Source organism: Typopeltis vanoorti, chromosome 10, assembly GCF_054136105.1.
Source record: "Typopeltis vanoorti isolate ZY-2024b chromosome 10, IOZ_Tvanoo_1.0, whole genome shotgun sequence".
Classification (NCBI taxonomy): domain Eukaryota; kingdom Metazoa; phylum Arthropoda; class Arachnida; order Uropygi; family Thelyphonidae; genus Typopeltis; species Typopeltis vanoorti.
The window spans coordinates 70,925,966-70,953,798 of NC_143558.1; the positions used below are offsets into that span (position 1 = coordinate 70,925,966).

Here is a 27,833-nt window from a genome sequence, read left to right on the forward strand (position 1 = left end):
ATTCTTTAGTCCAGCCCTAAATTGTCTTTACATTTAGTCTCTTTAAGTCTTGAAAATAGGCTTAGTGCTTTGGCCGTGGTATTATAGGCACTAATTGGAATTCTCTTTTGGTTACAGTCTTCCAGCCAAATAATCAACAGATCTTCAATTTCAACCATTATAGCACTCTGATTACATGTGCATTGCATACTTGCAGATGTGGATGCAACTTTACCTTGCTTGCAATACTCATCAGCTTTGGATAAAATAGTCCGTATTGTAGACTTGTTAAAACCAAATTCGCTTCCGATCTTACTTTTACTTTCACCATGTTTAATCTTTTAATTATATCAAATTTTGTATCTAAGGTAATTACTTTCCTCTTCTTTTGTTCACTTAATGACCCGGTTGTGGGATTGCTCTTATTCTTCTACAAGATTAATAGCTGAAAAATTTATGAAGAACGCAATTTGTAAATAAGTACAGCAGAACAACTGGAGCTTGTAATACACCCACTCTTAATGCTGGCAGCGAAGTAACTGGCTGGCACTCAGGCTCAAGGAGCACAGCTGCACGGGACGAATGATGTCATCATGCTCACGCCACGAGGCTTGCATGTTTATGCGTGGTAAATTTAAAGGCGCGTTAATCAAAACTCTTGCTGCATATATCAAGGGATTGTCGCAATTAATTTCGCCAAGCTAATTAAATCCTGTGTTAAGCAAAACCGCGTTAAGCAAGGGATATCTGTATTTGTCTTAAAGTGAAAAACTGATCCTAAAAACCTCTATTTGGCCTGAATCCAGCTCATTCTTCACCAAGCTTCCCTTCCATAACTGTTCTTTTGGTAAAATGTAAAGTTATTCACTTTGGATTGAAAAGTTTCAGTCTGTGTATTCTATTGATTCATTGCTGGAAAGAAATTGATGATGCCAGAGGGATCTGGGAGTTATGGTTGATAAGGAACACTGAGGTTCAGAGGTCATATTGCAAAATTTTTCAAAACAGTTTAGAAAATAACTTGGATGCTAAAAAATATGTTGACTAGTAGGGACAGAAAAGTCATTATTCGTCTTTATAAGACTTGGATATGTCCACATCTGGACTACTGTGCTCAGATTTGGTCACTGGGTTTCTTGGAGATGTGAAAGTAGCTGAGAGGATTCAGAGGTGAGTAACCAAGATGGTTGTGGGCCTGTGGTATGTTCCATGTGAAGAGAGACTGAAGATTTGTGGGTTACAAAAATTGGCAGATAGAAGGAAGAATGATGACATGATAGAAACATTCAAGCCACTAAAAGAGTTTTATACAATGGAGGTAGAGGAACTTTTTTTCGGTATATGGCAGGTGGCGAACAGAACAAGAGGTCATCATTGGAAGTTGAGTAACGTTTCAGTTAGCAAGAATGTGAGATCTATATTTTTTTCTTCAAGGGTGGTGAATGAGCAGAATGGGTTGCCTGAGGTGGTTGTCAGTTCTATGTCAGTGAATCAGTTCAAGCAGAGGCACTGTGTTATTAATGGTTAGTTTCTTACTCCCATGGTGAATTTGGTTATACTGTGCAAGATATAATAGGGATATTATGAATGATGAGTCTTTGTACTCCATGGAGATACCTGTTAATAATAATAATAATATGCCTCTGTTCCTGTAAGTGATTGCAGATGGCATTGCTGCACTTTCATGTGCAAACTTAATCTTTTATAATAGTTCCAACAGTTGATTCAGTAATTTCATAAGTGCATGCAATGTCTCCAAACTTACCTTTTTTCATGCCATTTAATAATATCTACATCAGCCCCCCATAGTTATAATCCCCCTCCTTCTTACTACTGTGAATACATGTATTGATTCTCATCATTTTTATGTTTCTTAGACATATTGAGGGTTTATGTTTTGTTTTAAATAAGACTTGTGCTCAGAGTAACATCATCTATCATGAAAATTATCTGTTATGTTCAAAGTGGCACCTTCTAGAGAATGTTACTCTGCAACTGCATATCTACAAATCCATGTACATCAGGAACTTACTGTACTTACATCTATGGTCTGCTTGCCCAAGTAAAGAACTTTCTCTTTTCCATCTCCAGATACACTCAAAAAGTCTGAACATACATTTTCATCCCTTCACTAGATTTCATAATCATGGTTGCATCTTCCATGATGATCTAGTTTCCTTGACTCTCTGCATTAGGTCTCATTCTAATAAATAATCTCTCCACACTCCTGATGCCAAATATATTCACGTGAAGGCCATCCCTCTTATACATGCATGTTGTTTTATATCTTTTCTACCATCAAACTCATCCCATACATCCAAAAACTTGCACCCATTTTTTTACACAGTACATTGAATCATTTGCCTCCTTCCTAACTTAATACTGTTGTATCTCAGTAATAAGCTAATAATTTTTGCTCAGTTTTCTTTTTTGCTTCTTCTAGCAATCCTTTGATATCCTGTCTCATACTATAATTATCGCTACTTAAATCATCAGTTCAAATAAGCACTACTATCTCTTTTACATCTTTTTAGCTCTCAGTATTGATTACATAAGAAAGCCCAAATTAAATGAGTGAATCACTGTACTACAATACTTCCATTTGCTTACATTCTAATTGACTTACCTTACTGCTGTTATTATTATTATTCACTGTTATCTTACCTACTTCAGCATTTTCCTGCCTCTGCTTGTTCTTATTTTTCTTGTCATGTCCAAGTTTCAATAAACATTTGACTTTTTCTATTTGATCAAGTGTCTAATAATTTGTTTTTAATCTAGATATTTCAAATGCCAAGTTATCCTCACTTATATAATTAATATCAGCGATGCAATGCTTCTGCGTGATGGAATGCAACATCTCATTTCCAGCATCGATATTAACTTCTGTTTTTGACACTGCTTTCTTCTGATGGATTTTTTATGCTGTTTTTAAGACCATCTTAAGTGAACAATATATATCTAGTTATATTATTAAATGCAATAAATACACTGAAAACTACAATAACATACTAAAAATACACCAAATAATCTAAGATAACTCAATAAATCAAATAAATATATAAAAATAAAATCGTCAATCTTACAGGAGCTTCATAATAATACGCCCAAACTTAAACACATCCACACTAACATATCAACATCTGGGTTGAAATTTGTGTTTCCAGCAAAAAAAAAAAAAAAACATTAAATAGATGGAATGAATGCATATGTGCACTCCTTCTCTTCTCACCCATGTAAAAACAACAGTAATCATAGCAGTAATTAGCTAGCTGGAAATGAGAAGTTGTATTCCACCAAGCAGAAGCACTGCATCACTGATATCAATTATATAAGTGAGGATAACTTGGCATTTGAAATATCTATCAGGTTATACAAACCAAAAATATTAACTGAAAATCATATTTTGCATCTGGTATACTTAATTCACAGGACCATGACAAATACTTAAATTTCATTAAATAAAATACTAATTTGAAATTATGTATATTATTTCTGGGAAAACTCCCATGTTACTCCTCTTTATAAACTATTATGATTACAGCTATTTTGCCTGCTTCAGTTTAGGAGTACCCCTGTTTAAATGTCATTGGCTATTTACTCATGGATTCTTAGGGCATTATGAGTGTAGATGTACTAAAAAGTATATGTAGCCTAAGGAATAGAAAATTGCACATACCTTTTTCTGGGTGTTGTGGCTTTTCCTCAGTCTGCGATGTCGAAAACTGCAGTGTGTGTGGGGGGGGGGTAGGCAGTTTGGTAGAATAAGTTAGAAAAACCCGGGTTATTTTTTCGTAACATATAGAAACATATACTTTTATATAGGGTGGGGAAAAAGTGAAAGGGTTAATTTTTTTAAAATAGGGAGGGGGAAGGGGAAAGGTGGTTGACGGGGTGTGGACCGTTTCGACTATTCGTGGTCGTCATCTGAACACATTGGGAAAGTGGAAGCTATGTCAGGTCGGGTGAGTGCTTCTGCTTTAGAGGTGTTTGTGTTGTCTCCTATTGGTCGGGGTTGTGACCTCAATTTTATGTTGTGAAGCTTCCAAACCTCGGAGATTATGTAGGGCCTGTGTACGTTGATAGAGTTCGCGTCACACTTTATAGCTATTGTTTCAGATATTCTGAGCATTGTTTCGTTGTCTTGTCTGTCTATTATGATGGCCTTGTCTATCTGCGGGGTGTGTTTTTGTTCAAGGGCGTGAACAGCTATTTCCGTTTTTCCTGTGAAAAACCCGGGTTTTTCTAACTTATTCTACCAAACTGCCTACCCCCCCCCACACACACTGCAGTTTTCGACATCGCAGACTGAGGAAAAGCCACAACACCCAGAAAAAGGTATGTGCAATTTTCTATTCCTTAGGCTACATATACTTTTTAGTACATCTACACTCATAATGCCCTAAGAATCCATGAGTAAATAGCCAATGACATTTAAACAGGGGTACTCCTAAACTGAAGCAGGCAAAATAGCTGTAATCATAATAACTAATTTGAAATATTATATACATGATGTTAAAACAAACTTCTTTTATATTGTACAATAAAATTTAAAATTAATACAGAAAAACTCTCTGGAATAACATACTGAAATTATTCCTCAAATGTAATAAGTAAAAGTAATGTAATTAGACATTTGTATCTATCTATCTATCTGTAGATCTATCAGTCACAACGTGGAAGGTAGCAGACATGTCCAAGGTTGCTCCTGCCTAAAGTTGAATATTATGCAGTCTAATACTTCAATCAACCTCAAGTTTAATACTTGCATAATCGTAAGCACCCGATCTATTGCGTTATAAAATTAATTTTTTTAAATTTGCGAAGCTAGGCAAAGTCATTTAAAATTTTTTAAATTTTCATTGTTCCTTTGGTTATTGTTATAACAGTATGCCCTCGAGTGCGGGAAATTGTGATAGCTTATGTTTCCCCGAATTTGTCCGAAGCAATGGCCAAAGTATATCACCACCAACAACAGTTCCACGCCAGAGTTCAGCAGGAATCGGTCCAAGGTTGCAGGATTCCGATGATCAAGGAAAAGATGACAGCCACAGCTCCAGAGAAAGAAAAGACATCAGTCTCAGCCCCTCGGACAATAACAGACAAAGGTCAGTACCCTCTCTCCCTTATGCCAACATTGTAGCTAATACCTCCACGCGAATTACGACCACCGCATGTGCAAATGCACAGCTAACCAACAGCATTTCCCGAGACAACGGAATAGTAATTTTTGCAATCGAAAATACCCCACTAGAAAAGTACCTAGATGCAGTCGCGCAGCATGTTCCAGTAAAAAATAACTCACATTTCAAGAGTTGCCGGAAATATACAAATGTACTTTAACAATGTATCTTGGTCTGAGACATTAATTGAAAAGGGAATAAACATTGAATCATGCCACGTGAATGTCTCACCAATCATGCTAGCTCCCACAAAAGTAACAGTGCCAAATGTCCCACCGTAAATAAGCCATCAAATGCTTCGTGGATTACTGTCAAAATACGCCACAATGACAGGTTAAAATCAGAACCTACGAGCCTCTACAACTAGGCCTGAATTTGCTCACATCAAGAGATTTAGAAGACAGGCTCTAATGCACTTTGGCGACAACACAATTGGCTCCATACCTAAAATAATCAACACAGAAATAGATGGAGTACCCTACACTTTTTATATTACTATCGCTGCTCAATGCTTTTACTGCCACGAAGAAGGTCATGTAAGGAAGTTATGTCAGTAAATATCCAAAAATGAGAAACAGGTTAACAATACTACCAACCATAGCAGATCAGAGTACTAGAAGCAGCAAACAAACAACCAAAACAACAGAGCATTCCTAACAAACAAAAGTCTAATGGAAACAACTCTCAGTCGAATACTGAGGAGACAAAATCAAGTGGTGGCACTAACGAAACTCAACTTTCGGAAGAATCTCCACCAACGTCGATTAAAAGCAATCCAAGAGAAAAGGAAACAGAAAACAGACAACTAACTCTGATAAAGATAAACATAACAAAGAGGAGGAAGAAACAAAAACAGAACAGCCAAAGACGAACCAGTGCAGCTGCAACAGGGAATCTTTGCCTCCAAACATTCCAGAACCCTCCCAACAGCTTGTGTGTGTGTGGGGGGGAGGGGATGAAGAGATCGAGCTTCTTGAGTCCTCAGATGATGAAGAGGAAACTGGAAATGCAGGTCCTCCTCACACTGTAGGCCCACTTACAAATGAGCAGCTGCAGAGCTTTCTTAAAAAAGTTCGAGGCTCTTCGCAAAAACTGCTGACAGCAGTGGCCTTATCACCCAGCTGGAAAAATTAAGAACCGTTCTGGCAGGAAAAAGAGGAAGAAAAACCATCAATCTCAGGAAAAGATTATACTACCTGATAAACGGGATGGAATCCCAGCGGCAGCGTAACTATCCATAAAGGAAGTAAAGATTACCACACCAAAAAAAAAAAAAAAAAACCATAAAATAATGAGCACCTCAGTAAACCTTCTCTCACTAAACGCTATAGGATGTGCCACACCATTGTGAAACAGGCTCGTCCTGCAGCATATCCTTGTCCACTGGCCAAAATAGTTATGCTGCAGGAAACTAACTTCCATTGCAACAGCAAAGCTTCAGATCAACACTGGAAGAACTGGCCTTATACCATGCACCATGGTCCTGCCATACAACTTCATGGATCAATAGTCAGCATTGGAATTCACCAAAACAGTGCCCTAAAATTAGAAATAATCGATACCTTTCCTGGGTGTGCAATATATGCAATCATTACAACTCAGACAGGTAAGAAACTACATATTATTAATATATACATGCCACAAAGCGAACAGCTTGCAGTGCAGGTACTAGAGTTTGTCCGAAACCACCTCAGCAAGGTCAATGACCACCTCATACTGGCAGGGGATTTCAACTGCACTCTGGATCCTGCAATGGACAGAAAACAATGCCAAGAACATCGATACTTACTAACTCAGCTTCTCCAGGATATAATAATTGACTACAAGCTGACTGATACCTTCAGACACTTGCACCCACATGAGAAAGTGTTCTCCTGGAGGGCCAAAGGTGGTCCTACCAGTGTCCTATACCAGGCATGGCTCGATAGATACTACACATTTATACACACAATATCCTACATCAAGAGAGTCACATACCATCCATCTCATGCATTAGATTATGATTCCATCCTTCTGAGCATTTGCATTCCTGGACACACCAGACACAAAGGAGGAGGAGCATACTGGATATTTAACAACAGCCTACTACAGGATACAGAATATCTCAGAACCTCCAAAATCTATATTGAAACTCTCATCAGAGATATACCTACATTCCAATCAATTTCCGAGTGGTGGTCACTCTTTAAATCCAAACTTAGGGTATTTACTCAAAAATATAGTCACCAGAGGAATTTGAATAAGCATTCAGTTCTTACAAATCTGCAACAACAACAACAGCAATTGCATCATCCGGAATCTGAGGAATACCAGTCCCTAGAAGTCACCATACGCTCATGCCTAGAGCACTCTGCAAGAGGAGCACTAATAAGAGCACGAAGCAAACACATTAACTTTGCAGATGCACCCACAAAGTATTTCTTCTCACTGGAAAAATGCCAACAAGAGTGCACCACTATATCTGCTATAACAACAGATAATGGAAACATCATAGAAAATCATGACTAAATCCTCTTACATACCTTGCAGTACTACAAAAATTTATACCAAGCAAATTCAACATCTATGGATACCACGAATATAATTCTCTCCGATGTGAAAAGACTCTCACCAGCAACTCGGCGTAACACAGAACTCCCCATCACGCTCCACGATGACAACTGCCTGCACCTCCTTACCTAAAGATAAATCTCCTGGCATAGATGGGCTCGCCACTGAATATTTCCAGTCCTTCTGGGAACAGCTTGGACCTATCCTCTACAGAGTATATGTCGATGCCAATACCAATGGCTTCCCACCCAATATGACAACATCTGTTATTATACTTATTCCAAAGAAAGGAGATGCGATGAAATTAGGAAACTGGAGAATAAGACCCATCTCCATCATAAACACTGACTGTAAAATTATATCAAAAGCCATTGCCAACAAACTTAAACCAGCTCTGAACGAAATAATAAATAGGCATCAGAGCTATTCCATCCCTGGATGATCTATCCACGAAAACTTACACCTCATAAGGGATCTCTCATAAGCATAGCCAACAACAGTGAAACAATGGGTCTTGTTACACTAGACCAAGAAAAAGCTTTCGACCACATTGAACACCTATACCTATTCAGCTGCTTGAAAGCATCTGCGCTTTGGCTCAGGCATCATTCATTTTATTAAGATGTTGTATGCCAAAGAGCCCCTTTTGTGTAGACTAAGCATGCTGATTAGGGCATCCCGTCCTAAACTTTCCTACCAAACCATAACCCTGACAGCATATGCTGATGATGTTACAATTATAGCCTGCAAAGAAGAGGACTTCCGTAACATACAAACAGCATACCAGCAATACCAAGCAGCCTCAGGAGCCAAACTAAACGCACATAAAACCACAGGACTGTGGTGTGGCAAATGCACAAACCAAACCAATTCCCCAAAGTCTGGTAACTGGTCCGCAGAGGGAAACAAATACCTGGGGATTTACCTATGAAACACGCCCTCTTATGTGGATAAGAACTGGGAAACACTAAACAAATGTTTCAAGCAAGTACTAGGAAAGTGGGCAGCAATACGAGCCTCTGCCTCCACAAGAGGGAGAACAATAATTGTTAACCAAATAGCTACCAGTGTCCTTTGGCATACACTAAAGATTCTCACGCCACCAGTGCAATTCATCAAACAAATAAAGTCAACCATCTATCAATTCATATGGAACAAAACAAACTGGCTTTCCTACTCCAAGCTATGTACTTCTTTCAAAGATGGAGGACAAAACTTGACCTGCATTGACAACAGGATAACAACGTTCCGCACTCGATTTCTCCTTAATACCCTACAACAGGAAATATCACACAAATGCACCACTGAATATATTTTCACTTCTGCCACTAGAGGTCTCTCTCTCTCTCCACAACCTTAAGAATGACAATAGCATACATGCCAGTAAATCTAACAAACTTCTCCAAAGATGCCCATTGAAGATGGAAGAAGCTAAACCTCCAGCACACAGTGAAGATAGCATCCCTTCCTGAAATTCTCATGGAACCCATCTTCCACAACATGATGGTAAGAAACACGATCACTCAGAAAGAGATTTTCTTTCCTCCATGGAGCTGGCGAGGCGTGAGGATCTTGGATGACATTCTTTCTCCGAGCATCACCTGAAGCTTTTCAAAAGTTACTCGGAAACCTGGAATACGGGAATCAGGCTGAACAGATACACACTGTAAAGGCTGCTTGTGAAGCTGCTATGCCTGATAGCATAACGGAAGAGGGGGGCTTAGCCCTCCTAACTCAGAAGATCCAGCACCTGTCTAAAAAAACTAATAATTCATGGGAGAAACTTACACCCAGCGACACCAACAAAATCTACAGCACTTTATTGGAAAATCCTGCATCATCTCATCAAACACTATTTCAATGGAATCTATCATATTGCACACGAGCCATCAAACCTGATGCAGATATTCAGTGGAGAATATGGCACAATATATTACCCACTCCAACTATATTACGAAAATTTAAGTCAGATGTCTCAGATAACTGCCTGTTCTGCTACTAATCAGGAACAGTTCGGCATATCTATTTGGAATGTCCAGTCAATACCCAATTAATCAGTTTGTCTCGAGAAACGGCAGCTCTCACCTGTCATAGTCTTCATACAGAAGAGGAGTATCTCAATCTCGTCCATGCAGAGTCAAATATTCATTCATTCTGCAATTACCTCTTCACTGCGAAAGTGGTAATATACGGCTTCTACCTCAAACATACAAGACCAAACAGCACAGCAACTTCACAGAGAGAGGCAGCTGACCAACACCTTGCAGCCTTCAAACAAAAGGTGAGAAGTCGGATCCTACACGAGCATCACCACCACAGACAAAACAACACCTTAGATCTTTTCCACCAAGACTGGAATCCACGGAATCAACTCCTGGCTGAGCAGGGTGACTGCATCATAGTCCACTTTCCAGCATAGAAGTGACATCATCCCCCCACATCCCCTAAAGAAAGGGGAAGAAAGATTTTTGTGCTTAACAGTGCGAATATTAATCAGCTGTCACTCTCATGTAAATAGATAATATTGTCCTATGGGCTCACTTTAGTGATTACAGGCATGGCAAACCCGAGGTACCTGATGCTGGACCATGCCTTACTTCATGTAATATACATCTGTTATATTATCTGTGGGCTGGCCCTCTCCCCTTCTTTCTTTGCTTCTTTCTTCCCTTCTTGCTCCTTACCCCGAATGCTATTAGAGTATCTGAGGGCTAGGGGTGATTCCTTTCCTATCTTGCTATGTCATTTTGCCTATTGCAGCAACCGAAGGGGCATGCTAGCTCCAATAGGTGCCGGTCCCAAGCCCGGATAAATGGCAAGGGTTGACGTCAGGAAGGGCATCTGGCCGTAAAACTTCACTGCCAGCTCTAGCTATGATCAGATGAGTCTAAAAGAAAGTGATACAAGGGCTAGGGCGTACCCCTTAAGCGATGCGCAGCCATATCGCCCTACAGCTGCGAGAAGTGGACAAGGGCTACCACATCAAGGGCGGGTGTCGTTAAGGAAGTGAGCCCAGCAAGTGGATAGAATGTTGCGAGTGGGAACGTTGAATGTTGGAAGCATGACTGGAAGGGGAAGAGAGGTGGCAGACATGATAAGGAAGAGGAAGTTGGACATTTTATGTGTGCAGGAGACAAGGTGGAAGGGGGGAAAAGGTGAAGGAACTAGGAGACAGGTATAAATTGTTCTACTCTGGAGCGAATAAAGAGGGAAGAAATGGTGTCAGAATTGTGGTGTGTGTGGCGGAATGAAGGACGACGTACTGGAAGTGAGTAGGAGGAACGACAGGATCATGTGAATGAAACTGGGTCTTGGAGAAGAGCAACTGATCGTCTTATATGTATATATCCCATAAGTTGGCTGTACAGCAGAAGAGAAAGATGAATTCTGGAACGTGTTAGATGAAGAAATGAAGGAACTGGAAGAAAACGAAATGGTGATTGTTGGAGGAGACTTGAACGGACACACAGGGAGACAGAATAGGGACTGTGAAAGGGTGCATGGTGTAGGAATGATGAACCAGGAATGAGAGAGGATTTTAGACTTTGCAGTAGCATTTGATCTGGCAATTGCGAACTCCTTTTTCTGTAAGAGGGAAGAGCATTTGATAACATTCAGAAGTGGCAACAATAGTTCACAGATTGACTACATTTTGACTAGAAGAAAATATATTACAGCAGTAACAAATTGTAAGGTAATCCCAACAGATCAGGTGGTGCAGTAACACTGTCTGCTGTGCGCAGACTTTCAAATAAAGTCAAAGATAAGAACCTTTGGAAGCCATGAGAGGAAGAAAATTAAGTCGTTTTGCTTAAAAGAAGAGGGTGTGAGGAGCCATTTTAGGGAGAAGGTATTAGAGGATTTTGGATGGACTAGAAAGTGTACAAGACTGGTGGAGACATAATTCAAATGTAATTCTAAGCTGTGCAATTGAGGTGCTTGGTGAAACATCCAGAAAGATTAGAGAGCAGAAGGAGGGTTGGTGGTGGAATGATAATGTACAAGATGCAGTGACAGCTAAGAGGAAGGCAAAGCAGAAGTGGAACAAGTCCAGAGTGGTAGAGGACAGAGAGGAATACAGAGAGAAAAAGCGAGAAGCCAAAAGAGTTGTTTCACAGGCGAAGGCCATGGCGTATCAAGACCTTTATGATCAATTAGAAACAAAGGAAGGACAGAGAAAGCTTTATCGATGGTGAGGCTGAGTAAGGAAGTGGGATGCAGGATACAAGAAGTGGAGAGAGAGAGAGATGGCTGGAGTGCTATGCGATAAGAGGGTGCCAATCAATCTAAAAGGAAAAATCTACAGGACAGTAGTGAGACCAGATATGATGTATGCTATAGATACTGTGGCCCTGAGGAAAAATAACATCAGCAGGATGGAGGTAGCGGAGATGAGAATGCTTAGGTGGATGTGCGGTGTGTCCAGAAAGGATCATCTGAGAAATGACTATGTAAGGGGAACGGTGAAAGTTACGAACTTAGAAGCAAAGATACAAGAGGCCATTTTGAGATGGTTTGGTCATGTGATGAGGAGGGAGGAAGAGTATCCAGGAAGAAAGGTCGTGCAGATGGATGTGCGGGGGAGGAAGAAACGCAGACGGCCAAAGAAGAGATGGAGGAAGATGGTAGAGGAGGACTTGAGGTTGAAGAACTTGGATGTGGCTACAGCCCAAGACAGGAAGGTATGGAGGAGACTCACCACAAACAGCGACCCTACTTAAGTGGGAAAAGCTGCAGAAGAAGAAGAAGATACAGTATCATGTTAAAATAACTGTTAATGGCTTTAATTTAATTTTTAAAAAAAAATGTAATTCACCTTATAACTGATATTTTGATGCAACATACCTCAACAAGAGTATGAGCATGTAAGCTCTCTGCCTGACTGCAGAGAACCAAAAACCAGTTAATCCTGTACATAAAATTGTTGTTCACAATTAAAAAAAAAAATAATAAAAATCTGTATGTACATATATATAATGCCCTATTGATAAAGATAAATTAATTTATACCTTTGTAAACAAATCTTTTCAAAGCGGCTTTCTTCCTGCGACTATATTCAGGATAAGCTTGTTGTAGATCCAGTAGAAGCTGTTCAACATCTACAATAGAAGCAACTGTTCTTGTGCCAAGAAGCTATATTTAAAATCATTAATGCCAATATACATAAAATTTATTTAAAAAAACAGAATATTTATATTTTTCTTAGTTACTTTATAAATAGCAAGTTGTCACTTTTTCTTCATTCATTTAACTGCTTTAAAAATATTAAGAAATATTCTAAACTTAACATGCTTCCTGAGCAAGGGTTCTTTACCTATCTTCTTAATGACAGTGTTGGTGATACCCATCAAGTGCATACCAAACAAATGTAGAAACCAAGAAACCTCTCCTTTTGAAGATACAAATGTAAAAGTGTTTCACAGCATACAGGCTATGTGGTAACCTCCACACAGCATACAGGCCTAAATCTGACAAGAATAAGTCAGGAGAATTCCCATTCAGTAGATACATCATCTTAGAGTGAGTCAGGTAGCAATATGTGGGAGGCACTGGTAGGGCCAAATTTTGGCAAAGAAACTGGCTGTTCTCGCTCTCTCTCTGTATGAGCATTCTTCCATCTATCCCTCTCATTGCATGTCCTTGCTCTTTTCATCATCATCATCAATTCCTGATATGTGCCCAGAGAGGGTGTACAGGATAATTATGATAATACTACATGAAAAAGTTACACCATTACTAACATCCAATCAAGAATTTTCTTTCAAATTAATCTGTTATCTGTCAAGATTCCAACATTATCATATCTTATATTTCTGTCTTTTAAGGCACTTTTCAGCATATCAATCCACCTATATCTTGGTCTTCCTCTGGGTCTTTTCCCTACCAACCTAGCAAAGAACTTGTTTTGAATCTTTCCTCTCCCATTCCATTTAAGTGACCATACCACACGAGATTAGCTCTACTAACACATTCCTGAATGCTAACAAGTTCCTTCCTAATATCCTCATTTTTAATGTGATACTGCCATTGATGCTATCTGCTGACTCCACTAACATAAAATTTTCTTAGAACTCTATATCAGATGTCTCCAGTCTTTGATCAAGTGTTTTATTTCTAACCCACTCTCAGATCCATAAGTTAAAAATGGTTTGAACACTGGCTTATATACAGCTAATTTCATGTTTTGACTATTCTGTTGTCAATTTCCATATTTAATTTACCATCTTCACTAAAAATTGTGCTTAAATAGCTGAAATGTTTTACTTGTTCTATATGTTCACCATGCAGTTGAGGTTTTCAATGTTTTCTGTCTATCTATTTTCAATGTATATGCTTTTTATTGTTGATTTTCATGCTGAATTTATTACAACAATCATTCAATTTAGTCAGGGAATCTTGCAGACTTACGCTGGATTTATTCAGAAGTGCAACATCATTTGCATAAAGTAAAGAGCTAAGATTAACATTGACAATTTTGATATCAGATTTAATACAACTTTCCTTCATAATGTGATCCATATAGATAATGAATAACAGTAGAGTAATGTGCACCTAGTCGCACACCTGATTTAACATCAAACCATCTTCCTGTAACCAATTGTAACTGCTGACTTACAACTATAATAGAGACTATGTAGTGCTCGGTAAAATGTTCCATTTATACGATATAACGTAGCATTTTGAAGAGCTTTCTACTTGGCAGTTTGTCGTATGCCTTTTCCAGATCAACTAAACTTAAATACAAATCCTTGTCATACTGAGCACAAGCTGGATTTGGCCTTAATCCAGCTTGTTCTTCACCAAGCATCCCTTCTACAATTGTTCTTAACTGTTTCTCAAGTATACTTGCATAAATCTTACCAGGAATACTCAGTAAGGAAATACCTCTATAATTTTCATATTCAATTTTATTTCCTCTTTTTATATATAGGCACTATGAGAGCTCTGCACCAATCATCTGAAATTTGTCCCTCTGACCAGGCCTTCTAAATTATGCAATGCAGCCACTGTAAAACTTTTATATCACCATATATGAGATATTTCTGTTCGAATTTCACCTGCTCCAGTTGCCTTTCTGAATTTCATATTTTTGATGACTTTTTTTTACTTCAAAGTGTGGATATGTATTTTTGACTTCTTTCCTCTTGGGAGTTCTCTACCACTGTCCTGATACCGCTTGTTTCATTTAGAAATCTTTCAAAATAATTACTCCAAACATCTAGAATATCTTTATCTTCAGTTTTTATGTCACCTTTATCATCTCAGATTCCTTTTACATTACTTTTTCCTCAATTTGTAAGCTTTTTCTATAGCCTTCAGAATATTTTGCCACCTTTCTGATATTTATTTTCTATGTTTTTACCAAAGTGTTTCCATGACTATTATTTAGCTAGTTTTACACAATGCTTCATTTCCTTACATTTTTCTCTATATTCTCATAGAGAATATAGAAAAAAGAGCACAAGCTGACTTACTTACCAGAAACTTTCCATATGCTTTCTTCTTTTCCTTGACTGCCTCTGTAATGTAATGTTCTGAGTCCACCATGGTGTTCTGATTTTTCTATCCTTACAGACAATCTCACCATATGCCTCTCTGACTGAATTAATGAATGTTTTTTTCAGGGTTTGCCAATGAATCTCCAAGGTTTTGTTCTTATTTTTAAAATTCTTCATTTTTTTTTTTTTTTTTCAATGATGTTCTGTATTTGAGTCTACAGTTTACTTCTGAAAGCTGCTGTACTTTGATTCATTTTAACACATTGACCGCCGTATGTTAAAAAATGTTGTGATCCCCAGGCCAACTTCTTTTTGTTTTACAATTTGCGGAAAGTAACATAAAATAATCATATTTTTCATGTAGCTAAATAGATTTGTTAAATGCAAATCACGTGTGCACCGCGCAGCGTGAGAAGAATTTTTTTACTGACTGGGCCGAGCAGTGCACACGTGATTCGCACTTCACACAAGGTCAAACTTGCATATCTATGACGCGTATGAACAGTTATATGCGTTCAGTGTTTTGTCCGGTGGAATAAATTTATTATAGTGATAAATAGTTATAAATTGCCCTAATATGGGAGACTACGAAAAAGAGCAACGTCATTTAGAAGCCTTGATAAATGAAGTTCTATCTGATGACGAACCATACGAATATTCGTTGGAAAGTTAGAACGGAAGTGATCTTAGTTCTATGTCTTCAGATTCTGATTCTCTCATTGCTAGAAAGAGAATAAAAGTAACTACAACTGGTAATACCGAAGTTTTCGTTCCTAGTACATCTCAGTTTACTGCTGCTCATTCTGTAGCACATAATAAATTTAGTTTAATCCTTTATCCAAGTGTGAGCAAACAAATTTTGCACCTGCAAGTATCTTCAGGACTGGGGTAAGGTGGTATTATACTCTAACCAAGTGAAAAATAAACTTTCAACATTCTGTAGCACAAACAATTGATGATGTTATAAGAAATCTGCATTTGACTAATGATTCTTCTTCAGATGAAATACTTGGAAATGTGAATTCAACCGACCTACAATGGAATGAAATTACAGGTGATAATCTAAAACATTTTCAGTTTGTGGATAATAATTTTGGAATAAAACAAAATGTTATTGAAGAAATGCACGATAAACAGCTTGTAGACTTCTTTTTTATGTTTGTTGATGAAGGACTGCAGGACCTAATGGTGCAAGAAACTAACAAATACATTCTTCAAAAACTCAGTAAGACAATTTTACCAAAAGCATGGATAAGAAAGTGGAAAAACACAAATCCCAATTAAATGAAGATATTTTTGGGTCTGCAAATTTGGTTCGGTTTAGTGCAGATGCCAAAATTAGTGTTATTGGTCGAATAACGTCCTCTATTCTACAGAAATCAAACAAGTTATGTCAAGGAATCAGTTTGATCTTCTTCTCAGTAACTGGCACTTCACAGACGAGGGTGGAAATACTTCTGAAAAACTTTATAAAATTACAACTCTCATAAATCATATAAGAAAAAATTTCCAGAAAATAATGACACCTTCGAGTTATATTTGCATAGATGAAACTTCAGTTCCTTTCCAAGGTCGTCTTGCCTTTCGTCAGTACACCAAGAATAAACGACACAAATTTGGCATAAACTATTCAAATTGTGTATTGAAAATGGATATACATATGATTTCAAGATATACTGTGGCGCAGAAAAGACCAATACCACTAATAGTGTTCCAACTTCAATTGTCATGGGACTTTGTGAGAATCTACTTGACCATGGACGCACAATATATGTAGATAATTATTATACCAGTACTGAATTAGTGCACAAACTTTTGAATAGACAAACAGACCTTGTAAGCACTTTGAGAAAAAAATCATAAGGGAATTCCACAGGATGTTACCCAGAAGAAATTGAAAAAGGGTAAAATAATTGGTAAAGAAAGTGACACAGGGATGGTGGTAATAAAATGGTGCGATAAACGTGAAGTGCTTATGTTATCGACAAAACACACAAACAAAATGAAATCTCTTACAGTAAAAAATGGTAATGAAGTGCAAAAGCTGGAAGCTATTATAGACTATAACAAAAGCAAAAGTTTTACTGATCTATCCGATCAGGTAAAAGCCTATGCTTCTTGTCTTAGAAGAAGTGTGAAATGGTACCGAAAACTCGCAGTTGAAATTCTTTTAGGTTCTGCTGTGGTGAACACTTTTATAGTATATAAGTGAGTTACTGATAAAAACATTAGCATCACAGAATTTAGAGAAAAAAATCGCAAAAGAGTTATTAGGAATTACACCAAAGGAAAATAATGTCACTTCGACTTCAGACAAGGAAAAACATATTTTAGAAGAGGTTGGTACCAGTAATAGAAGATGTACATCTTGCTGCAAAAAGTTAACCGAAGAACATAATAGAAAATATGCAACATCTAAGGTCATACAAACACGGTGGAAATGTGTTCAGTACGAAAAATTTTACTGTGTTCGCTGTTTTACTATCGTGCATAACTGTACTTTGTAATTGTTTAGTAATAATTTCCTAATTATTTTTTTTCATATCTATTTGTCTATTGATTGTAATTTTTTGTTTATTATTTTTCAATTTTTTACAAGAAAAATTTATGAATTGACACATTTATAATGACATATTATAAATAAATATTTAGCACCATTGTTATTGTTTTATTCAACATTAGAAATTGGCCTAAATCAGGTAAAAAATAAAACCCCTATAATAGGCCACCTGTTGTACATGTAGTTGAAATTCTACCATGCTAACTATATAAACCTGTTTACCAGGCCCCACATTTCCATTACCCATAAGCATTTCATTTAGATATGAATCACGGGTGAACTACGCAGCCTGAAAGAAAAATCTTTATGCGAAGCAAATATGATTCACGCAACGCATTGAAAAAATGTAGTGTGAATCGTATTTGATTCATATGGCGGTCAACGTGTTAAAACTTTATTACTCACTCCTCTTTTCATTATGAAATTTAATTTCTTCCTGCTCAAAGCTAAATAGTGATCACTTCCTATTTAAATCTTCTGTACACTGCTGTGTCCTGAACCAGTGGGAAAACATCGCAATCAACTATAACATAGTTAATGAGAATTTTCTTATTCCTTGCATCTTCTCTCCATGTGAATTTGTGTACATTTTTATGTTGGAACATGGTGCTAGTAATAACTAGTCCATCACGTCCTGAGCAGAAATCTAGCAGTTTTTTTTCCTTCATGCTTGCAAGGTGATCAGAATATATCTTAAAAATTATGAAATCTAGCACATGCTTACCATTATTATTAGCTTCGCTCTTTTCTCCAAATTTTACCAAAACATTCTTATGTCTAGTAATAATTTTCTACTCTGCTGTTTAGATATTCAACAAGGACCAACTTTTTCTTTTCATTGTGCCTGCCTTTTCTAATACCTCAAAAAATTCCTCAATTTCTGCTATTTTCAGCCATTTTCAAATTATATCATTACACATACAAAACTGAGCATCAATGGAATAAAATAAATAAATAGAAACTCCCTCAAAAATTAACTTCAAGAAGAACTACACATTACATAAATACATGAAACACACTAAATTCCCTACAACAGAAACTTACTGTCACATCTACTTTAACCAACATTACTTACAGACATCTAGACATCAGACCTCATAATTTTGAAAGAAACCCAGCATTGTATATCCACAACAACCACAGTCAACCTGAACTGTCCAAATTACTACTCAGCATCATTCCTTCTGCCACTAGAATCATGCCTGTTCATTTATTATTATTATTACCCAATACCTCATGGAGTCAAAGGCTCATCTGGGAGGTCCTTTTATCACACAACAAAAGCTCATCATACCGTGCTTTGGACACATTCAAACTCCCTGCAGACACCACACTCTCAGGCAAGGCATTCCAAACATTTACAACTCTGCAAAAAAACCTACCTCTCACTCCCCTACTCACACCTTCTTTATACAGTTTCCAGGGATGACCTCTGGTTCTCCCCCGATCTCCCACTATTTTCTGTAGAACTTCTCCAGCATTGATCCTATAACAACCCCTTACCAACTTATAGGTCTCTATCATATCTCCCCTCTTTCTTCTGTCCACCAGACTCTGCAAATTGCATCTCCTCAATCTTTCCTCATACTCGACATTCCAGAGTCAGAAACTACCTTAGTCAGTCGCCTTTGGACCCTTTCCAACATCTCTTCATCCTTCTGAAAACCAGGTTACTAAATCTGGGCACAATAGTCCATGTGTGGCCTAATCAAAGCCTTATACAATGGAACATTTATGAGATCAGACAGAGAATTAAGAATCTAGAATCCTCTGCATTTGACTTCTGGATTGAGGTATCCTTACTACCATTCAGTAATGTTCATATGCTGCATTAATCACTCTCAAAATTTTAAAAGCCACTGATCTCTTAAACTGTTCATCCCCAAAGCTGGTCATTCTACATCCAGTTACCCAAATAGAGAAATCATCTTGTAAGGACAATTTCCAGAAATCCAACTAGCTTTGCTTTTTCAATTCCAATGAACAAACTGAAAAAATGCAAAGTATTTGCCATAAGCAACAATCTGACACAAATCCATTTACCACACTAATGTTATAACCTTCTCCAACATTGTTCTTTAGGAGATAGAGACTTGGCATGAGAGGTTTCTTTAATTAACTCATGAAAAAAATACAAGGAAATAAGTAATATTTATTTAAAGCCATATATTGCAGCCAGTTTGGGGGAAACCACACTCCTACCAGGTGCTTCCCCGGGTGGCAGATGGGGGAAACCCAAATGGGTTGCTCCGAATAAAGAATAAAGAGCCAGTGGACCAAAGGATGTAGCAGAGGCATGGCAAGCTGGCTACATTATTATGCCAGTAACTTCCATGAGCTGGAGAAAGTCTACAAACCAAGATAGTACTACTGCATACGGGACAGCCGACGCGCCTACTCAAAGACCACATAGAGTAGGTGAGAAATCAGCAATGTGGTCAGCAAAGGACGTGAAACACATAGCCACCCTCAACATAAGATCGTTATACCGACCTGGAAAACTGCAATTAGTCCAGGAAAATTTTAAAAGACTGAAATGGAATATTTTAGGTTTATCAGAGACACATTGGTGCAGAGATGGATTCATGGATTTACCAGAAGGAAGACTATACTTCTCAGGAAGAAAAGATAACATACACAGAGAAGGAGTTGCATTATTAATCGAGAAGAAACTTACACACTCAGTAACTGAAATAAAACCAGTGTCACCTAGAATAATCACATCCAAATTTCAAACAAAAGAAAAAGGTCAAACAATTAAAATAATCCAAATATATGCACTAGACAGTAACCATTCAGACGAAGAAATAGAAAATTTCTATGAAGAACTACAACAGGAAATAGATAATTCCAAAAATAGAGAATTCATGAGAGTGATGGGAGATTTTAACACTAAAATAGAACAGTTCACAGCAGACAAAAAAAGATGTGATGGGGAAATTTGGATACGGAGAGCTTAACGACAGAGGAGAACAATTACTCCACTTCTGTAAAGCAAATGATCTAATGATCGCAAACACATTGCTCTATCAACGGCCTAATAAGAAATATACATTGAAATGGAGAATAAATAGAACAAGTAGACAACTTCATATATCTTGGACCAAAACTAACAGAAACAATAGATGAACTCAAAACAATCAAACACAGAACAGCCATAGGATGGATCACCATGGGAAAATTACAGAAAATGTGGAAAACAAACAAGATATTTGAGCAAACCAAAATCAAATTATATAAATCAATAATTATAATAACGGTCATCTATGGAGCAGAAGCGTGGACAGTTAAGAAAAGAGAGGAATAAAAACTACTGGCATTTGAAATGAAATGCTTAAGAAAAATAAATAGAACAAGTTGGATAGAAAAGAAAACAAACAGCACAGTCAGACAATAATTATTGTATAAAAAGACAATAATAGAAATATTTAGAAAACAACAACTGAGATGGTTTGGCCACACTATACGCATGGATGCAGACAGATTCCTAACGTCCTAATCACTTTTCAACTGAAAAAAGAAGACCTGGAAGAAACCAAGAATTGCCTGGCTGAAATTAATAAAGAACATTTCGGGATGCAGAACATATAAGGAACTTTTTCGAACAGTAAGGAATAGAGAAGACTGGAAGATCCTGCTCAAGGGAAGACTCAACCCATCTTAGACGGAAGAGAAGAAGAAGAAGATTGCAGCTAGAATATTACAAGCGATCATCAGTGGTAATGATAGTTAATTATAAGGTAGAATACGAACTAGGGTAGAAGCAAACTAAGTTTGCACCTGAAGTATTTTCAGGACCAGAGCAGTTCATATGTAGAAGCTACTGACTTCACATCACTTGCCTTAGTATCCCATAATGCAAAACACATATCCTTGCAGACATGCATAATGCTATGCATTATGGGAACGGTCACTACCCAGACCGGTTTCGATCTTTATTGAGGTCTCATCAGTGAGAGCTAGACCCAGAAGTGATAGAAAGGTTGAAGTAATGTAGAAGTCAACCAGACAGGCATCTCGTCAAACATGCCACACAGTCACATGTGACTGTGTGGAATGTTTTATGGTAGCATCTACATTTAAGCCCCTACAAATTTACCCTCGTACAACATTTCAAGAAAGACGATAAGAAGAAATGCCAGGATTTCTGTACAGAAATGATCAGGAGGATTGAACAAAATGATTACCTTTTATAATAAAGTAACAAGAGCAGTTGATGAGAAAAAGGCATATACTGCCATTTTTTTGGATTTTGCAAAGGAGTTTGACAGGGTGCCACGTGATAAATTGATATTTAAGTTGCAGCACATGGGTTTAGATGTCGGGTTAGTCAACTGGATTCGGGATTGGCTGTCTGATAGGTATCAGAGAATTGTATATGGTGTGCCAATATCTAGGAAGCAAAAGGTTACAAGTGGGGTTTCCACAGGGCTCAATACTGGGACCTGTATTGTTCAACCTTTATATCAATGACATTGTCAATAGATTGCAAGGGGATATTCAGTTGTTTGCAGATGATGTGAAGTTGGGAAGGGTTATTAGTAATAGTGCAGATATGTGAAGCCCTGCAAGAGGATTTGAATAAACTAGACCAGTGATGGCAAACCTATGACATGCCTGTCAGCACTGACACACTTGAGGGTTTCAGGTGACACACCTTGGATGTTGAAAGATATTGGTATTCTGATGAAAAAACTGCGATAAATCGTGTAAGATCGCTCTCAGTTAAGGCGAAGGTAGGTTTTGGTTCATTGAAAGAATTATATTTTATAGTTATCCTATTTCTATTTTATTTTGTAGTTAGCCAATTTCTATTTTATTTTGCAACTAGCTTATAAACAACGAGCATTTTAAGTTTACGTTTTCTTTCCTAATTTCATTATTTTCATTTTCATTATAATTTCTGCATAGTCTTATGATATTATAAAAACTGATAAAAATTATTATCAATATTATACAATACAAACTTATAAAAATTATTATCAATATTATACGATACAAACCTATAAATACGTGTTTTATATATTATAAACTTAAAGTTTTCATTTGGCTTCTGTGTGATATTCGTTTATGCATGAATTCAAAGTCTCTCAACTGAGTAATATGAGTTCTAAACATATTTAAAACCACTTTAACAGAAAATATAATTCGCAGCATTAAATACTGAATTTATCTGAGTAAATAATGAAAACATTTTTATAGTTGCAATAAATTCAGTAAATTTTGTTAAATAATGCAAATAGTAACAACTTACGATGACGTCGCAACAAAACCTACTAAATAGCTGCTATTTAGTAGCATGATAGAGAGTAAAACGTAACAAGGTTGCTACAAATGTACTGGTAATAAATCTGGCAAACCTGCTGAAAGAAGTAGTGGTAGTCTTGCATGGTCTACCACTTAAGTAATTTGAGTTGCTGGTGTATAATTCATTTCCAGTAATTGTTAGTTCTTATTAATTATTACTGCTTAATTACTGCTGTATATAATTGTGCTCTTTTTTAATTTGTGAATCCTTTTAGAATGGCAGCTAGCACTAATAAAAAACTAAAATTATCACAGAAAGGAAGTGGAAGAAATTTCCAAGATGCGTGGACTGAACAATATGGTGTTATTGATAGAAGCGATAAAGTTCTCTGTAAATTGTGTGGTGACTATCTGTGAGTAGAACTTGGAATGTAAGAAGACATTTTGAAACTAAGCACAAATGGCTCCTAGAAAAAACTTTTGAGGAACGCAAAGAATACATATTGCAACATCTAAAACTGGCATAATCATAATCACGGACTTTAATTAAATTTGTTTCAGGACCTTCAAATTTAGTAGCCGCAAGTTACAGTATTTCACATACTATTGTTGAACATGGGGAACCACTTAGTGATGGTGATTATATTAAAGAAAACTTTTGTAAAGTGTGCACCATTTTAATTTGAGGACTTGCATAATAAGGAAGCTATTGTAAAATGCATGAAAGAGTTACCATTAAGTAGGAATACTATTAAAGACAGAGTTATATCAATGAATGCTAGTATAGAAAATCAAATACAACAAGACTTGAACTCATGCCATTGTTTTTCCATTTGTCTCGACGAAACTACAGAATATTATGTCATCAGCTCGATTGGCTATTATTGCAAGGTATGTTCACGGTGATTCTATGCACGAGGAATTGATAAAGTTAGAGTTTTGCTAATCTTTCCTCTCCCATTCTATTTAAATGACCATAGCACCTGAGATTAGCTCTGCTAACGCATTCCTGGATGCTGACAATGTCAAGTTCTTTCCTAATATCCTCGTTTTTAATATGATATTGCCATTGATGCCATCTGTTCACGCCTCGAATCTTTCTCAGGACTCTCATATCTGCGGTCTCTAATCTTTGGTCAAGTGTTTTACTTCTGACCCAGCTCTCAGATCCATAAGTTAAAACTGGTTTGAACACTGTCTTGTATACAGCTAATTTAGTCTTCCGACTAATTTCTCTCTTACTCCATATGAATTTATTCAATTGCCTTCCCACCATACCAGCTTTGCTGATTCTGTTGTCTATTTCTATATTTAATTTACCATCTTCAGTAAAAATCGTGCCTAAGTAGCTGAAATGTTTTACTAGTTCCACAGGTTCTCCATTCACAACACAGTTGACATTATCAATGATTCTGCCTATTTTCATTGTCTTTGTCTTTTTATTGCTGACCTTCATACCATATCTATTACAACAGCTATTCAATTTAGTCAGAGAATCTAGCAGACTTGTAGCGGATTTATTTAGAAGTATAACATCATCTGCATAAAGCAAAGAGCTGACATTAACATCTCCAATTTTGATATCAGGTTTAATACCACTTTCCTTCATAATGTGATCCATATAGATAATGAATAACAGAGGGGATAATGTACATCCTTGTCTCACACCAGATTTAACATTAAACCATCTTCCTGTACTTCCTTCAATTCTAACTGCTGACTTACAACTCAAATAAAGACTAAGTATTGCTTGATATAATGCCCCATTGACACCATATAACTGCAGCGTATTGAATAGCTTCTCTCTTGGCACCTTGTCATATGCCTTTTCCAAATCGACAAAACTTAAATACAGATCTTTGTTATATTCCCATGCTTTCCCGACTATTTGTCGTAAAGTTAAGATCTGATCCTGACAGCCTCTATTTGGCCTGAATCCAGCTTGTTCTTCACCAAGCTTTTCTTCCACAATTCTTCTCAACCGTTTCTCAAGTATACTTGCATAGATCTTGCCAGGAACACTCAGTAGGGAAATACCTCTGTAATTCTCATATTCAGTTTTATTTCCCTTTTTATATATGGGTACTATCAGAGCTCTACTCCAATCATCGGGAATTAGTCCCTCTGTCCAGGCTTTCTGAACTATGCAGTGCAGCCACTGTAAGACTTTTATACCACCATACTTCAGCATTTCTGGTCGAATATCATCTACTACTGCTGCCTTTCCACATTTCAAGCCTTTGATGGCTTTTTCTACTTCAAGTATGGATATGTATTCCTGACTGCATGCCTGGTCAGTGTTTTTTATCACTGAGCTGTCATCACTGCTTGTTTCAATTAGCAGTTTTTCAAAGTAATTACTCCATACTTCAAGGATATATTTTTCTCCTGTTTTCATGTCACCTTTATTATCTCTAACTCCTTTTACAGCACTCTTTCCTCAATTCCTAAGCTTCAACAACCTCCAGAATATTTTGCCACCTTCTTGATATTTATTTTCTATATTCTTGCCAAAATCCTCCCATGACTTTTGTTTAGCTAGTTTTACACACTGTTTAGCTTTCTTACATTTGTCTTTGTATTCTGTAAGAGTAAAAGCTGACTTATTTGCCAGGAACTTTTGATATGCTTTCTTCTTTTCCCTCACTGCCTCTTTAACTTCCTGTGTCCACCAGGGAGTTCTGATTTTTTTATCCTTGCACACAACCTCACCACATGCCTCTCTCGCAGAATCAATCAATGTTTTCTTCAGAGTTTGCCACTGAATCTCCAAGGCTTGATTCCTGTTCTCAAACTCTTTCATTTTCTTTTCAATAATCTTTCTGTATATTAGTCTACAGTTCACATCTGAGAGCTGCTCAACTTTTATTCGCTTTAAAACTTTCTTACATGTTATTCTTTTCGATATGAAATTCAATTTTATCCTGCTCAAGACTAAATAGTGATCACTTCCAATTTCAAATCCTCTGTACACTCTGGTGTCCTGCACCAGGGAGAAAACATCACTATCAACAATAACATAGTCAATGAGACTTTTCTTATTCCTAGCCTCTTCTCTCCATGTGAATTTGTGCACATTTTTATGTTGGAACATGGTGTTAGTAATAACCAGTCCATGTCCTGAGCAGAAATCCAACAGATATTTGCCATTATTATTAGCTTTGCTCTTTTCACCAAATTTTCCCAAAACATTTTTGTATGTCTCACAATCATTTCCTACTCTGCTATTTAGATCCCCAACAAGGACCAACTTTTCCTTTGTCATTGTGTCAGTTGCTTTTTCTAAAGCGTCAAAAAATCCCTCCACTTCTCCCTTAGTAGAACCTTCTGTGGGACCATAGGCACAAATAAGTCTCATTTTCCAGTTCCCCATTCTGATATTTGTCCACATTACTCTACTTGAGACTGACTGCCATTCAAGAAGATTAGCCTCGTATTTTGTGTTGAATACTATGGCTACTCCTTCTTTTCCTTGATTGTCATTACCTGAATATAACATTTTGTATTCATTGCTCAGAAAGATCTCACCAGTTTTGGTCTTTTTTGTTTCAGTCACCCCTATTATGTCGATCTGGTACTTATCTAACTCCTCAGCTAGCTCCATTTCTTTGCCATTCAGGCTTCTTACGTTGATAGTACCGATCTTTAACTCTGGTGATGTTGAGTTGGGGTTTGTTTTCAGATTTGTTCCAGTAGCTGACTTTTCGCTGTTCGCCCTGGTTCCCTGGCGAAAACAACGGGGGCCTTGTTTAACCGGGCGATGCCCCAGCCAGCATGAAATTTTGTCATGTTGTACCATCATTTTTTATTTTGGTTTAACCAATAAGAATACAATTTGGTCGGCTAAATCCCAAATTGCCAGCCCATCCTCGTTCGTTCAGTATCAAAGTAGATACCCAACAGGGTGCACCACGAGAAGGTGAGGATTGGACATTAGGTCAGAAGCCCTGGTCGGTTCTCCGCATTCCTTTAAAGGCTATGTGGAGGTCTCTTCTCAGTTATACAGCTTTGACCCTTAAGCACCCCTAAAAAAAATAATAATAATCATTTACATACAAATTAAACAAGAATGGCCCTAAAACAGACCCCTGAGGCACACCACTATTGACTTTCCTCTTCTGGGATATCACTTCCCCATATACAACCTGCTGATACCTGTCAGGCAGCCAATCTCCAATCCAACACACTGTATCTCTATCTAACCCTGTCTGTCCCAATTTAACTACTAGCTCTTCATGTGGCAATGTATCGAAAGTTTTGCTTTCTAAATCTAAAAATATATTACTGTATATGCATTTCCCATGTCCAATGTATTTGTTAACTAGTTATAATAATAAGCAGATTGTTAAAACACTATCTTTCTTTAGCAAACCCGTGCTGCCTATCAAAGAGAATTCTGCAAGCTGTCAATTCAGTTCCGAATACTTGTCCTCACTAGTTTCTCCAACCTTGATCACAACTCTAGACAAGCATATCAGCTTATAATTCAAAGCTTTAGTCTCATCGCCCACTTTATGAAGCAGAACAATTTTGTCCTCTTTCCGCTACTTTGGAACATGAGTCTTGGCTAATCCAAGACTCGTGTTTAAAAGGTAAGTTTAAGTTGTTCTTAACTGATGTTTCAATTCACCATCGATGCAGGCTATTTTATGTGACAGAATAAGTTGAAGAATCAGACTTAGGGTACAGTCATGGGTAGTCCTATCTCACCAGTTTTGGCTGATTATTTTGCGGAACATATTCAAAGTCAACTTTTCAATACCATTTTCAACACAGTTTTCAAAAACCATTTGATGCTTCAACCTCATATCTGGC

At 37.3% G+C, this 27,833-nt stretch overlaps 1 protein-coding gene across 3 annotated transcripts in view; it reads right to left on the bottom strand.

Annotated features, from left to right (window-relative positions):
- The window catches only part of LOC150102497 (nuclear valosin-containing protein-like), a 534,631-nt gene that overhangs the window by 460,393 nt on the left and 46,405 nt on the right, over window positions 1-27,833 (bottom strand). For 2 of the 3 annotated variants that reach the window (XM_090398755.1, XM_090398754.1), the window contains exon 2: window positions 12,722-12,845. The exons of the other annotated variant lie outside the window; for it this stretch is intronic. In XM_090398755.1, coding sequence (XP_090254881.1) covers window positions 12,722-12,845 — 124 coding nt within the window. The remainder of the gene's footprint in view (window positions 1-12,721; window positions 12,846-27,833) is intronic. 3 annotated transcript variants of the gene reach the window in all.